General features: G+C 38.8%; 1 protein-coding gene across 1 annotated transcript in view; it reads left to right on the forward strand.

Moving 5' to 3' along the window:
- LOC124163077 (zinc finger protein 239-like) overlaps window positions 1–13,860 on the forward strand; it is a 33,568-nt gene continuing 19,708 nt past the window's right edge. Inside the window, exons 1-2 of the mRNA XM_046539864.1 lie at window positions 1–53; window positions 2,000–2,336. Of these exons, the coding sequence (XP_046395820.1) occupies window positions 1–53; window positions 2,000–2,336 (390 nt within the window). The remainder of the gene's footprint in view (window positions 54–1,999; window positions 2,337–13,860) is intronic.

A 13,860-nucleotide genomic window follows, 5' to 3' on the forward strand; every position in this document is an offset into this window, starting at 1 on the left:
ATGGTTTTGGTGGGCTTGGAAAGATCGGCGGTTCCAGAGTTAAACCGTCTACAGTGAGTCCTCGTTCTACGTCACCGCATTTAACGTCATTTCGCGATAACGTCACGAAAATTTTAGGACCATGATTCGTTTATCGCCCCTTCGCTTCGCGATAACGTCACATATTTTAAATTTCGCGCGAGAAAAAAGGCGAAGCGGCAGGCGTTGCAGGTTTTTTGTTTCGTGGGCGGTAATACGGTCAGTCTATTCAAAGTGTAAAACGGTGTGTATATTGTTAATTGCGATTACGGTTTTGGCAAATTTTAGCATCAGAGACATTTCCAAGAAAATGTGCAAGAGAACAATGTTCACAATAATTTTGGTTCCTGTTACTGCGACGATGTTTCAGTGATGATGATGCCCAGGCGACGCCCGCCCGCCTTAATTCGCAATTAAAACCATCTCTTCGATTTCATAATCCCAGTTTGCCCGCCCTCGCTCATTTCCGCCATTTTGATTTCGCTCCTGACCGGTCTGAAAAGAAATTCTCGTAGCGAACGTAGGGCCTATGGACTGGGGCACGGGATCCCCGGTCTGTAGCGTCTGGTAGCATTCATTGGACTGCACTCCATAGCGAAGCCGAAAAGCAAATGCGGGAAGATACAAAAATGGAGAAGGATTTAATAACGTCACTGCTGCTATTGTCGTCAATAAAGACAGGAACTCGTATTTATGCCATAGTTTGGCATTCCCACTGTAAAAAATGCCCCAGATCTGATATGCTAACATTTTTTTCGTGTAGGAATTGTGAGGTCTAGGAGCCGATATTCAATTTTTACATTGTTCTTTTGGGATATTATGCTTCGATTAACGTCATTTCGTTTGTCGTCACATTTTTCAGGAATGGTAAGTTACGTTAAACGAGGACTCACTGTACAGTCAAACCTTGATAATTCCTACTTCAAGGGACCGTCATTTTTTTCTTGCTCCCAGAGTTATCTCACTTACAAAGGTTCCAGAATGACCTCTCTAACAATAGGGTGGTTTCCTATTATTTTTTTATTGCCTAAATACAAAGATTATTACTCCTGGAGTACGTATTTCACACTTTCAGATTTTTAAATGACCATATCTGTTTTTCGCGATTGACATTGCTATTGACCATGACAAACTGCTAACATCAAATATGTTATCCATCGGAACCAAACTGAGAATTTATAAGACCATAACAAGACCTATCCTTATTTATGGAGCAGAATCATGGGTTATCGAGAAAAGAACGGAAAAGAAGTTAATAGGGTACAGTTTCCTTCAGCAAAGAAAACGAAAGCTATTGATTGCGATTCCTTACCCACCATTAGTGCGTTCATAATGTACAAATTATTTGGTTTTAGAAATCCCAGTTTAGACGAATGGCAATGGTCAATTTTAACCTCATTAGAAAAAGGCCAGATTGGCACCCATGCGATGCCACTCCACGTGACGCCACTGGGACCTAGTTTCTACACGAGTAGATAGGAGTTTTACATCGTCTGAGATTACCAATGCATGCATGAGGCACAGAGCTCAGGGAAACTTCTCTTAATAATCTCTTATTAAAACTGGCTAAGGTCGGAAAGTTTCCTTTGTTTGATAGGATATTAATAATCCTTATTTAAGGCATACACTACCTGCTAGCAGTGTACTCTGCTACCTGCTAGCAGCCTGCGTCGTATCGATGCTCATAGCCTTGCACCAAGGTGGCCTCGCATGGCAGCAGCCTGAATATGAATGATTTCACACGGTCTTTTCCCAGCATTCATACTTAGCCTTTGCGTTTTCGTGTGCTTGAAAATTTTCACTTTTCATTTACTCGCGAAAAATAGATATCATCATTTAAAAATCTAAGATCATGAAATGAGTACTGTAGGAGTAATAATCTTTCGATCTAGGCAATAAAAAATACATTATAGGAAACCACTCTATAGTAAATCTCTTTCATTAATGCCCTAACTCATTTGATGTTTTGCTTATTTCAAAGGTTTTCCCGCAAGCGTACGATGCGGATGCACGTTAATGCTGTCCACAAGGGATTGAGGCCCTTTACGTGCGCCCATTGTCAGGAACAGTTCTCGCGCAAGGACTACCTGCGCGGCCACGTGCTGTCCGTTCACTCGGAGGAGAGGAATTTCAGCTGCGAAGTTTGCACGCAGAAGTTCAAGCGGGCGGACCACCTCAAGTGTCACCGCGCAACGCACGAAGACCTGCACGACTTCAAGTGCGCAGACTGCGGGAAGGAGTACAACACGATGAATGCTCTGCGTATCCACATGAAGCAACACAGTGGAGTCACGTACAAGTGTCCCCATTGCCCAAAGGTAAGCGCAGTGCTTGTTCATTAACCCTAATACGAACGAAAGTAGTCACACATTTTATTTTATTATTTGAAAATTATTCTGTATCGATTAATGATAGTTCAAACTACAGTGGAACCTCGTTAAAGCAAGTACGGGCTATAGCGACACCCCCGCTATTATGAGGGATAGCCGATGCACCGTCAATTGACCCTATAATAAGCGTGTTAAAAAATTCATTTTTACGAGACCCTTTCGACGTTGGCTCTCGCCATAGCGAGGGTTTCACCGCCGGAAGACTTTCATCAAGACTCCTTAACCTCTGTAATTGCTAGTGATCTGTTAGAAATGAAGTTAATGGAGTGCTCAGTCTCAAATTTATGTGGTAAACTGTCGTTCGATAAATATAATGATTGACGAAACAATGCTTTGCATGATTTTTATTCAGTGCGGCGCTTATAAATTGTTTGAATAGTTAGTCGTTATTTGAGTAAGGACAGTCAGTGATGCAAAGAAACATCACCTTTCTTCTGGATTTATGCTTACGTTTATCGGATAGATGTTAATCTGTCGTCGCACCACTCCTGTTCCTGTATATCTGTTCGCAACAGGCATATTGGCTATTATTTGCTCCACCTCCGGTAAAGCAACTATTCGCTATAGCGAGTGTTTATTAGTGCACCGTGGGGTGTCGTTATATCGAGGTTGTACTGTATTTGCTAAATTAATAATTCATTCAGTACGTATTTGCCTCTGGCTACTCTGTTTTGTTGTAAGATTAGCAAAGTTGTCCGTGTTTATTAACTACTATTTGAGCTTCTATTAATAAAGCTGGCAGCGCTGGGATTCAAATGTGCTTATTTCTGCTAATTGTGAGTAATACGATATCGTATTATTCCTGGAGTACGTATTCGAGATGATCATGTATTACTAAGGTACTATTTGACGCATCACCAGCCCACAGAGCACAAAATATCTTCAATGTCTTGGATATCTTAACCCTAATGCGGGCAAGGTGAGTCTCTTGGACTTATCGCATCATCTTTTTGAGAATTTTATCATGTTATTGAAATGTCAGCATATTGTAAATTTTTTACTTCTTCCAATTGTATATATCCTATAAATTAGAGTAAATCAAACTTGAATGAACTGGGAGACCGCAATAAACCAAAAATTCATAAAATATTTCTACGCCATTTTTATTGTTTTGTTTAATTTTTCTTTGAATGCTTAACTATTTTAAAACTTATATTAAAATCTTTACACTCCCAATTACGAACCAATTTGTCATAAAAAATTGTGATTTGAAGCAGGATCAAAAAACTGATGCCAAAAACACTAATTGAGTTATAATTATTATATTTATGTATCCATATTTCGCCAGATTCAAAAAAGGCCTTAAATGTTAAAGTTGGAAGGCTAAGTAGTAAGTAGCCATGAAATTTATCCCGCTTATTCCTTTTCTTGATGCATTCTTAGGTAAGTGGCGTGCGGTCTCACAGGCCGCTAATCGAGTTCAATTGCAAATTTACAGAAATTAATAAAAATGAATGTTAAATTTTAAGAGTGGGATGTCCTTGTTATGCAAAAATATGAAGCTAACGAGAATTATAGATATTTTGAAATCTTAATTTTGAAAATATTCACAATTTTAGAAACGCAGCGGTCTCTCAGACCACACGTCACCGGTTTAAGGGTTAAAAATCTTGAATAAGCCGCGAATTTTATCTACTGTGAAAAAAAAACCTGGAAATAGTTGTGAAATTCTTCGTAAAGCCTTAAAGAAATCTCTCAACCTTGAATTTAGAACTATGATTAATGGATCAAAAGAAAAATTATATATGTATTTAAATCAGGGGTGCCGTGTTATTTGGGGAGGGGGGGCGTCTTGCCTCAAAAATAGTTTTATATAACAGGGGTCCCGCCCCGGGAAATTTTAATAATGGTGTGTGTTTTAAAGTTTTTTTTTATCACATTCAATGCAGGCCCAATTTTCATGGAAGTCGTCAGAATCGGCCGATAAAATGAGAAAGAGAAATAGAGAGAGGTTTTCGTTCCATAATTACAACCTTTTACAGTAAAACCTTTATGTCGTGAACCTCTTTACATCATATACCTCCATACATCTACATCTACATAATACCCCGCAAGCCGCCTAAAAGGCGTGTGGCAGGCGGTGTTAGGACACCAGCCATTTACAGCTAAAAAAAAATTAAGTACAGGCGGTCCTCAACTTTCGTACACTCGACTTTCGTACAATGTGCACTTTCGTACGTTCAAAATTGACACCTTTTACTTGACTTTCGTACGCTAAATTCGGACTTTCGGACGTTGGTCTGTAATTTTTTAAAAAGTCCCGCGAAATTCCCGACCAGTTTAGAAAACGTAATCAAATAATGAATTGAAATGTTTATTATAAGAATTAACAGTACCTAATAAATTTGTGGTTAGGAGCCAATAGCTACTATTAAGTATGCAAAAGATAGATATTTGTTTCTGACACCCACGGAATTTTAGCGGCAGCAGGCCTAACCGCCATTTATGTCGCCCTCTATCGCTCAGTGACGAGAAAAAAAGAAAAACAAGGGTCTTAGCCCGTTTCCAAAATAACCTTCGTAAGTTAATATTTCGAGTTACTTCGTATTTTCAACAGAATGTGCTATATTTTCACTGAGATTCAATTACGATCATAAATAACGTAGGATGTGATTATCTTCTGGCGAATATTTGAAGTAAATTCTGTTTGAGTTCTCCGTCCGACTACTGTGTTCCATCATCTTCGCAGACGTTGCCAAAAAAGACTTAATTCTTCATCAGGACTCTATTCTTCATACCGGGTGTGAGGTGACCTGTTCATATAGTACGTTTCTCTCCTTTTATGCCGACAGGAGCAAGGTTCCAACCGGAAAACGACAGGAGAAACATCTTACAGTATCGGAGAAATGTAGATAGGAACGTTATTATCCACATTGATTGTTTTCCTACAAGAGACGTTTTATCATTTCTCCACGTGGTTAAGTATTGGTTCGCTAGCGTGAATTCCCAAAAAATGACTCGCAAAAACCTGTTCCGTCACCTCATTTAGTTTTCGTGTTCCTTTCTCCGCCGTATTGAAAGTTAGGCAAAGGATCATTTACATAGAGAAAAGATTTTCTCAGTTTTAGCACTAAAAAATAGTCGCGCCATAATCGTAAATAAATATAGTGTGGAAAGAGCAAAGAAAATAATTTCAATTGAAAAGTCAGCTGAGAAGAAGAGAGACAATTATAAGCGCGGCACCATTTTCCAGATAGTGGAAGATACTTCTTCCGCCTCACTCCAGTTAATAACTTCCCCCCGTTGCAGGTAAAGATGAACCATGCCCTTCTCCACAATCGGGGAACGTTCCCAGTGGGTGGGGTGAATAAGAGTGGGATGGGGATTGCCTGAGGGAAGAAGTGTGGTCAGCACAAGGACTGGTGAAGGGGGCAGGACAAAGAAGGGTGGGGAAATGGCCTTCAGCTCTGCCTCAGTCTACTTTTGGGGGCCGTATTTTTTTGCGACGCACACAAGCTCAGTCTCCTTAGGGAGGGAGTGAATGGGAAATGCTGGGGAAGGAGGGGTTTGGGATGCGTAAGGTGGGTGTCAGCAAGATCAGCCAAAGGCGGCAGGAGGGAAGGGAAGGCTTTGGAAAGACAGAACCCCAGCATGGGAGAACGGGGAAGCACGTGAGAAGAAAGTTCATGGTTAGACTTGGAAGTGCGTCTTCATTACGAGAAGCCTGAAATATAAATTGGCGGTAAATAGAGCCCAGTACTTAAGATATTTAAGTTGTTCATTCACAAAGGCCAATATATACACGGAAAGATATTATGGCGCGGATTTCTTGTATCAACGTCCATTTCGGGATGTTATTAATTTCTGTTCCCATTTATAAAAGTAGCAAATAGATTTGAAAGAATGATAATCAAGAATAAAAATATATAAATCGATATCCAAACGCACATGAGCAAAATAGATGAATGTATACATACCGATCCATCGCAAGTAATACCGCTCAAGCTCCTTCCGGTATAGGACTTAAAAATCCTGGATAATGCCTTGGTCCAAGGGCTGGGACTTGCTAGTCGAGTTCGGGGGTAAAAAGAGGACTCGAACATTAGCCAATTTTAGATCTTCCACGTATTTATGAACGGTGGCATTATCCATTATTAAAACAATTTTGCTGTTCTCTCCAGCAATTTTTCTCTGTAGACGTATAACCGTTTGCTGGAAAATTTCTCGGGTCATCCAGCTGTTTTTATTTGCATGGTAAAAAACGGGGAGGGCTTCCAATTTTACATGTTTTAAGCACCGTGGCCTTTCAAATTTCCCAATGACAACGGGCTTATTTTGTCCGTGCCCGTTTGGTTGACGCACAGCCCCACAGTAACACACACTTTACTCTTTTTCCCCCCATGGCACCTTTGCCCTTTGAAACCCAGGGTTGTGTCAGGTAATGCATTAAAAAATAGCCCAGTTTCAGGGGCCAGCGAGGGTGAGCTCGTCGAGGAAGGCGTCCCAGATTAGGGACCCTTCGAAGTGCTTCGGCGAAAAGTAGTCAAGTAGTCTTCGAAGTACGTTCACAGCAGTGCAAAGGGTTAATTAGGGGTGTACGAAATACTCCGCGCGACCTTCCTGACATGTTAAACTACGAATTATTGTCGATGCTATGTTTACGAACAGGCACGTAAATAGGGGCATAATGTCAGCCGCGATATTTTAACTGAACTCCTACTCCCCCTAAATTCCCACAGTGAGATTTTTGGCGACCCATTTCTCTCCAAAGTTGCATTATCATTTACGATTTCGCACTTTTGATGGACCACAGTTGGAAGCGCTGATTTTTTAGCTACTTACGCCGGCGTAACTAGTTTTGGTGACAAATTTTTCGCCGTAGTTCGTATAAACGAATGCCATTTGCTCCTAGGGACCGAGCCGAGGTTCGTAAATTCAAAAAATTTCGTATAATCGAAACTTCGTATAATCGAATAGCGCCATGTATTTAGCATAGGCTTTTCACCGGGACCGCAATATCACTTCGTATAATCGAAAACTTCGTAAAATCCTGCTTCTTAAATCAAGAGTTTACTGTAGTTATATATATTGCTATATTATCGCGTATGTTGAACAACCGAGTGATTTCCTACCTTGTGTGCTATTTTGTTTTACGAAAATTATGTATTTGCAGGAGATATACGTGCATCTTGAATCCGTACAGACAGGTTACATTTTGGCATCATTTCATATCCAATCATTATGGCCTCCGGAGTATATTTTTTACATTTGATCATCATTTTGGAATCCATTTTGTATATTTAGCACCACCGCGGTACCTTTTTGGCTTCCTGCGCTGTTGCCAAATATGTCTATCTTATAAACCTCGCTCTTGCTTGTTATTTTTGTAGTATATAGCTGTTATTGCATTCAATGGGTGAAATTATTCCAATTAACTATTAACTACTGTTAACTAAACGTAATATTACTGTAAAAAAAGATTAAAGTCATCATGGGAGTGAACTTCGTGAAACTAGGATTCTAAAAGTTAGCCAAAATCATTAAATGAGTTAATTAAACTCCATTTCGGAAGAAGCATATCTAAACCCTTGGTTTTTATAAAGCCAAGGACACGACGCACAGTGGGCTAAAATTGAAAAAAGCTGGCCAAATATCGGAGGTCTTAAGTATTATTAAATTAAGGAAGGTTTTTATCAACGGTGTGTTGTAAAGATGCAATCAAACTTATTTAGGATGACGTATGCCACAATCTTGTTTAGGAGCACAATATCAATTAAAAATAGGCAAAAGTGATGCGGGAAGCAAACTCGCCAGGGGATCATGGACCTTCTGGTACGGAAATATCAAGGGAAAAATATAATTTTAGCTTAGAATGTAGCTGTTTTCAGACCACAAGCTGAGAAAACTGTATCATTTATTTCACGTCCACTCGATACGGCCCTCAAAATTACAGAAAAGGGGGTAATTAGGTCCTCAGATATTCCTGAAAAGGGATTTTACATGAGTCTGTGTTAGTATTGTCGATTACTTATTATAAATTCTCTCAACAATAATTCCATTTGAACGATTTAATAAGGAAATCTGAAGAAATTGCGAGAGAAATCTCCAGATAATGAGTGAAGAGTGAATACGTGAGGCTAAAATGTCGATTGAATGTCAATTTAAATGGAATTAATATATTATTGAGTGTACTTATGCGAAGTTCTTTCAAAAGATTCCGAGATTTCTCACGATGATGTAAGGCTAAATCAATTTCTCCAGATGTTGTCCCCCCATCTGTCAGAATATCCTTCAGCAATGCTACGTTAGTTTTCAGAGGTTTTCCCTTCCTTTCATCATCAAGTCATCGGAGTAAGTGAAAGCTATCATGAAAGAAAATTTATATAGCATCCTTCTGAAAGGTCGTACGATTATACCCCGAGAAAAATATTGGCTTCACTATCTTGAAAGACGCGTATTCGCTAGCATTGAGGCTAGAACAAACTCTATCTCCCATTTACAAGGTTCAAGCTCTTATAAAAAAGGTATGCCGCGGCTCGTTGATGTCCCGTTCTTATATTAATCCATCGGAGTCGCGAGGAAGTACCTCCTATTAAACGGCCTTAAATATCCTATTACATTTAATATGAAAGCAAATTTCAGAAATCACTCATTTTGCTGGCTGATTCCAATAATTTCATGTGCACGGATAGCTATTCCAATGGCTGCGTTCGTTGGCATATCAGCGTCGACGGCATTTTACCACGTTTGCTCCTTTCGTAAAGATAGACTTTATCGTACCCCGGGCGTTGGGAAATGTCCCAGACGTACCCAAAGAACGTTTTGTGGCGACAATATTTAAAGCGATTCTATTCACATGTAAATGATGATTCTGCTTTTATCTTTTGAAAGTGCTTTTGTAATTTTAGCGTGGTGCCTTTGTTTTTGTTTTGCGATATTGCCTTCATGGTTATCCATTCCGTAGGACGGGTAAAAATAATTCATTAATATGACAAAATAACTTTTTGTTTATATTCCGCTATAACTAGAGTGAATTAACGCCTTTCACAAGCTGTATTTTACTATTTTTATTTACTTTTTACTAGCTCCAGCTGGAATCTACCACTCCTATAGGGGTGTTGCTAGTAATTATTTAATATATTCGACAGTATCCAGCGCTTTTTAAATTACTCTTTCATTATATCAAACGGCTTTTTGACTTTACTACGTATTTTCCTGAAAATTAATGAAAATGACATGGAGATACTTGTTATATAAATTAACCTCGCTAATCAATAGCTTAAATATTCCTTCAACGCAACCTTTTTGTTCAGCTGTAGATAATGGCGGTATCTATACGGAAAACTCAGGAGGGCGCTGGACTAACCTATTCAATTGAAGGTCTTGAATATTCTTTAAATGATCTACAATCGGGAACAAAACTACTCGTGGGCAGCCTTGTTTTACCGAATTCCTAGGAGTACTGTACAACGACATGTCTCTGGAACCCTGGGGAAATGAGACACATCTCAACGCCCAAGTAAGGGTGATGGGTTTTGACTTCCTATTTCTCTGCTGCTGAGGAAAAGGAATTTGTCAATGCAATAAACGTTATGGAAAAAATGGCTTTGGACGTCATTAGCAAAAATATTGAACAAATCGCGTTCACCTAATATATTGTCGAAAATCGTTGAGAAAGGAGAGGGAAAAGGGGTACAGATCATCAACTGCTTGTAAGAGCATTTCTTTCGGTAAGGAAGTGGCTGAGTGATATTTTTAAAATTTGTGCAAAACAGATTATTGTGTTGCAGTGACTTTTAAACCTTACCTGCGAAGGAAACGAAAATAACCTTCATTACACCCATGCCTCGTATAGCGCAAGGGATGCGTTCCTTGGGATCTTTGCGCTATACGAAAATGCGTTATATGAAAGCGTTTTAACAATGGGAAGATAGGGATGCGTTCCTGGTGGCATAGGCGTTGGGTATTGAATTTCCTCTAAACCATATATATTCCTATTAACAGACTTAGAAAACCTTTTTCATAAAAACATTTATAATTTAAAATAGCTTTAAAGATAGTAGGCATGCATTCAAAGATTTTTGTTCACGTAAAAAAAAATCGTACGAGCTTTAGAAATTCCCTTCTGTTGTTCGGGTGGGATAACCTCTGCTATCTCAGGGGTTCATAACGCATTGCCGGCAGTTGACAAATTTTCAAACCAACCTAGAAACATTTACTGCCTTATCTAGGCCCCTTTTTCGCCCATCCGAATACCAGGCTATTGCTTATTTGAATACCATTTCATTGCTCGCCGAGTGTGTGAATGTAGAATCAGAGCTGGCTTAAATTTGAAGTCCCGTTAGGCATTAGCAGCTACGTGAAATAGTGTTTAAATGCCATGAAATCTGACGCAGTTTTCCTTCCCTGAAAATGAATGAACGAGATTGCATTCTTTTCCGAAACATTATTGTCTCGTCAGCACTAAAAACTAATTTAGGAAGAAAGGAGCCACTTTCAATCACAGCTTGGAGTTAATCAGAAAATGTTGCGGCGACTCCGCAATCAACACTTGCAGATTCACCTGATATCGCCGCACTGAAAATACTTGCTTGCCGTGTAAAACACTGAAAGCAACCGGATTTTTCACTAAATGTCTCGGAGCGATTACCAACCTTGCCTATTCGTATTTCAAAATGAACTTTCCGTATGTGCTGAGCGCTTGGCGGAAGTGGGTGCAGCTGAGATCACTAATGTTTTAACTTCGTCTTTATTCAGAATAAGACATCGCGAGTTTAACCTTCCGCGCAATATTGCTTTCACGCTCTCCATTTTCAAAGCAATTTACCTCTTACAATTTCTCTTCTAGGTTTATGGTTTTCCTTGATAACTTCTTGATTTTTCTACCTGCATTCCTGTTTTTTGCCATTTTTCTCTGGACGTTTACTCTTTATGGCTTTATCGAAATGACCTCCTACTGCGGAACTGTATTCCTAATACGCAGAGGGCCTAAGACTGCTGAGAGGGAACGAAGCTTTTGTGTTTGAGACTCTATAGCAGACCCTTTGTGTGTTGATGCTTTTCAAAACAACTCCACCACCCCTCTATTTCTCCCCCGTGATTACCGATGACCTTGAGGGCTGAAGCGTAGACCCTCTCCCTGGAAGTCAATCGCCCGATAGCCTATGATGACGAAAATTACGTCTCAAACCTTATTACTTTCTCTTAACTCACTTCCACTAGCTCCAGGCATAGTTAATGATCTAAATTAACAATTGTCATTCTCAACAGATTTAGGCGTTACTTGGTGGAACGATGAGATATTCATGGTTAAATAAAAAACACAGTACTGTTCCACAACCTTATAATTTTGCAGTCTACTAGTTTCAACGTTACAACGTCTTGATAATGACGTTGTAACGTTGAAACTAGTAGACTGCAAAATTATAAGGTTGTGGAACAGTACTGTGTTTTTTATTTAACCATGAATTGTCATTCTGTTAAGGATACGAGGTAAACTACTTCGGTAGGCCGGCTATATGGACTCAATGACGAGTAATGCTTTTGGCCATTGCTCAGCAATGGATTTCGAATAATGTATAAACAAAAAAGATGAAGCAAGCAGTACTATTAATATGCGTAAAATTGTAGCAATTTCGTGCGTACTTAGCGCAAGTTAACCTTTTATCGTGGGAGCGTTAAATTTTTTTTTATTAGGCTACACTGCGTTGGGATGTTTCCCCGAAGAATTAATTTTCGCTATATCAGAATTGCGCTATACGAGGCATGGGTGTACTTGGAAGATTCTTTTCTGATTCAAAATGACGACTCCATTTGTAAGAGAGAATTCTGATAAACCGATTTAAGAATGTGATATGTGACTGAAAATCTATGGAATGAAATTCATTGAAATGAAAGGCGGAAAATAGGAGTACAAATGAAGCATTTTAAATGCCATCGAAACTTAAATCGTGGAACTTGGTCTATAAGAATTTTTGAAACTGGAACTATTAGCAGGATTTAAGTGACAATTTTATGCTATTATCCCCCAGTTCAATCTATTATTTCAACTTATCCCTTTATCTTATTTTGTGTGAATTTTTCTACATCGATTATAATTAAAATCACGAAGTGTTAAAAAATACATTATTTTTACGTTGCTGATAATATCTGAAGGCTGAACAGTGGGGTCTACATGATATTATTTGCTTGTTTCCTATGAATGCCGCTACTGACATTCTGCGAGCAAATGGAATAAATGAATCACATTTGCCGTACGTGCGTAGTAAAAATATTCTTTCCGAATTTTTCAGGGCTATGTAGAGGAATACCTTTGGAATCTTCAACCAATTAAAAACTAATTTAATGTCCATCTTCGAGAGTACTTTCATTATTACGAGTGAAATGTTGCTAATTAGGTCTTTTTGTCACGAAAAATTCATTAAATTCGAAAATAAATTGAATCCGCTATAAGTGAGATTAATAGTACCTTTGGGGTACCATTCTCTAGAAAAAACAGGCTTGATTTTCCAAATTATCCATTTTCTTGTAATGAAATCAGACGCATCATTAAATGTGGATGAGATCCTCAGGGAATGAGGCTCTGATTTCTCAAAATATATTTCTATTTCCAGCTGAATAAATTTCGTTCTCTTATGTATATGATGCGTTAGTCTTGGCCAAAGGGTTGCGGAGCCGTGGGAAGAAATGTTTAACTATTCCAAAGAATGAGTTAGTAAAAGGACTAAGAACCAATGCCTCACGAAGAAAGCACTTCGGTTCACAGCCACCCCGGAATTACTTTGGCTTGTAGATCTACTACCATTGTTACAATGAGAAAAGCGAATGTTTGTAATTCTCGCCAATTATTTCTTATCGAAATACAAATGCTAAGAGAGAAAATCTGACGTTAGTGACGAGATCATTCTTCCTACAGAACAAGTATTAGGAGCATAAATAACAGTGGTACAAGTTTCTATGATTAATGGAATGCAATTTCAAGTTTCGTGGGTTTTTGTACGTATGTTAAGGAACAAACAGCTCTTACAAGTGGTTACGTTGGAGCATAATTCCAGAATATCTTACTAAAATCGTCTAACACCCAAACCTGTAGAGTGGTAGATAAAACTGTAGATGCGCCATATGGAATTGCTACATCAGACCATGTTACTGACGCTGACATATAGATAAAATGAATCACTAATGTTATTTAAGATCGATGTGTTTAATGTTATCTCGTATCTCATTCATTTTTAAATTGATAGTCACCCAATTTGCTTTTTACTCAAAACACGTGAGTATTATGCGTAGGTACTTGTACAAAATGGACATGAATTACCCAATAAACCTCAAAACCATTGCATAAAATAAAATAAATATTTTTTACCGGTCTAGGGGAACCCCTTCCACTCACCCACATTTTCTCCTACGTCCTCCCGCTCTGCCCCCTTCCAACGAAATAAAAATAGATTTGAGATCCCGAGTCACTCCGCCTCTGCCACCTTCCCTCGCTTTTTGGCTTTATTTTTTTTCT

This window comes from Ischnura elegans, chromosome 7 (genome assembly GCF_921293095.1).
Source record: "Ischnura elegans chromosome 7, ioIscEleg1.1, whole genome shotgun sequence".
Taxonomy (NCBI): Eukaryota; Metazoa; Arthropoda; class Insecta; order Odonata; family Coenagrionidae; genus Ischnura; species Ischnura elegans.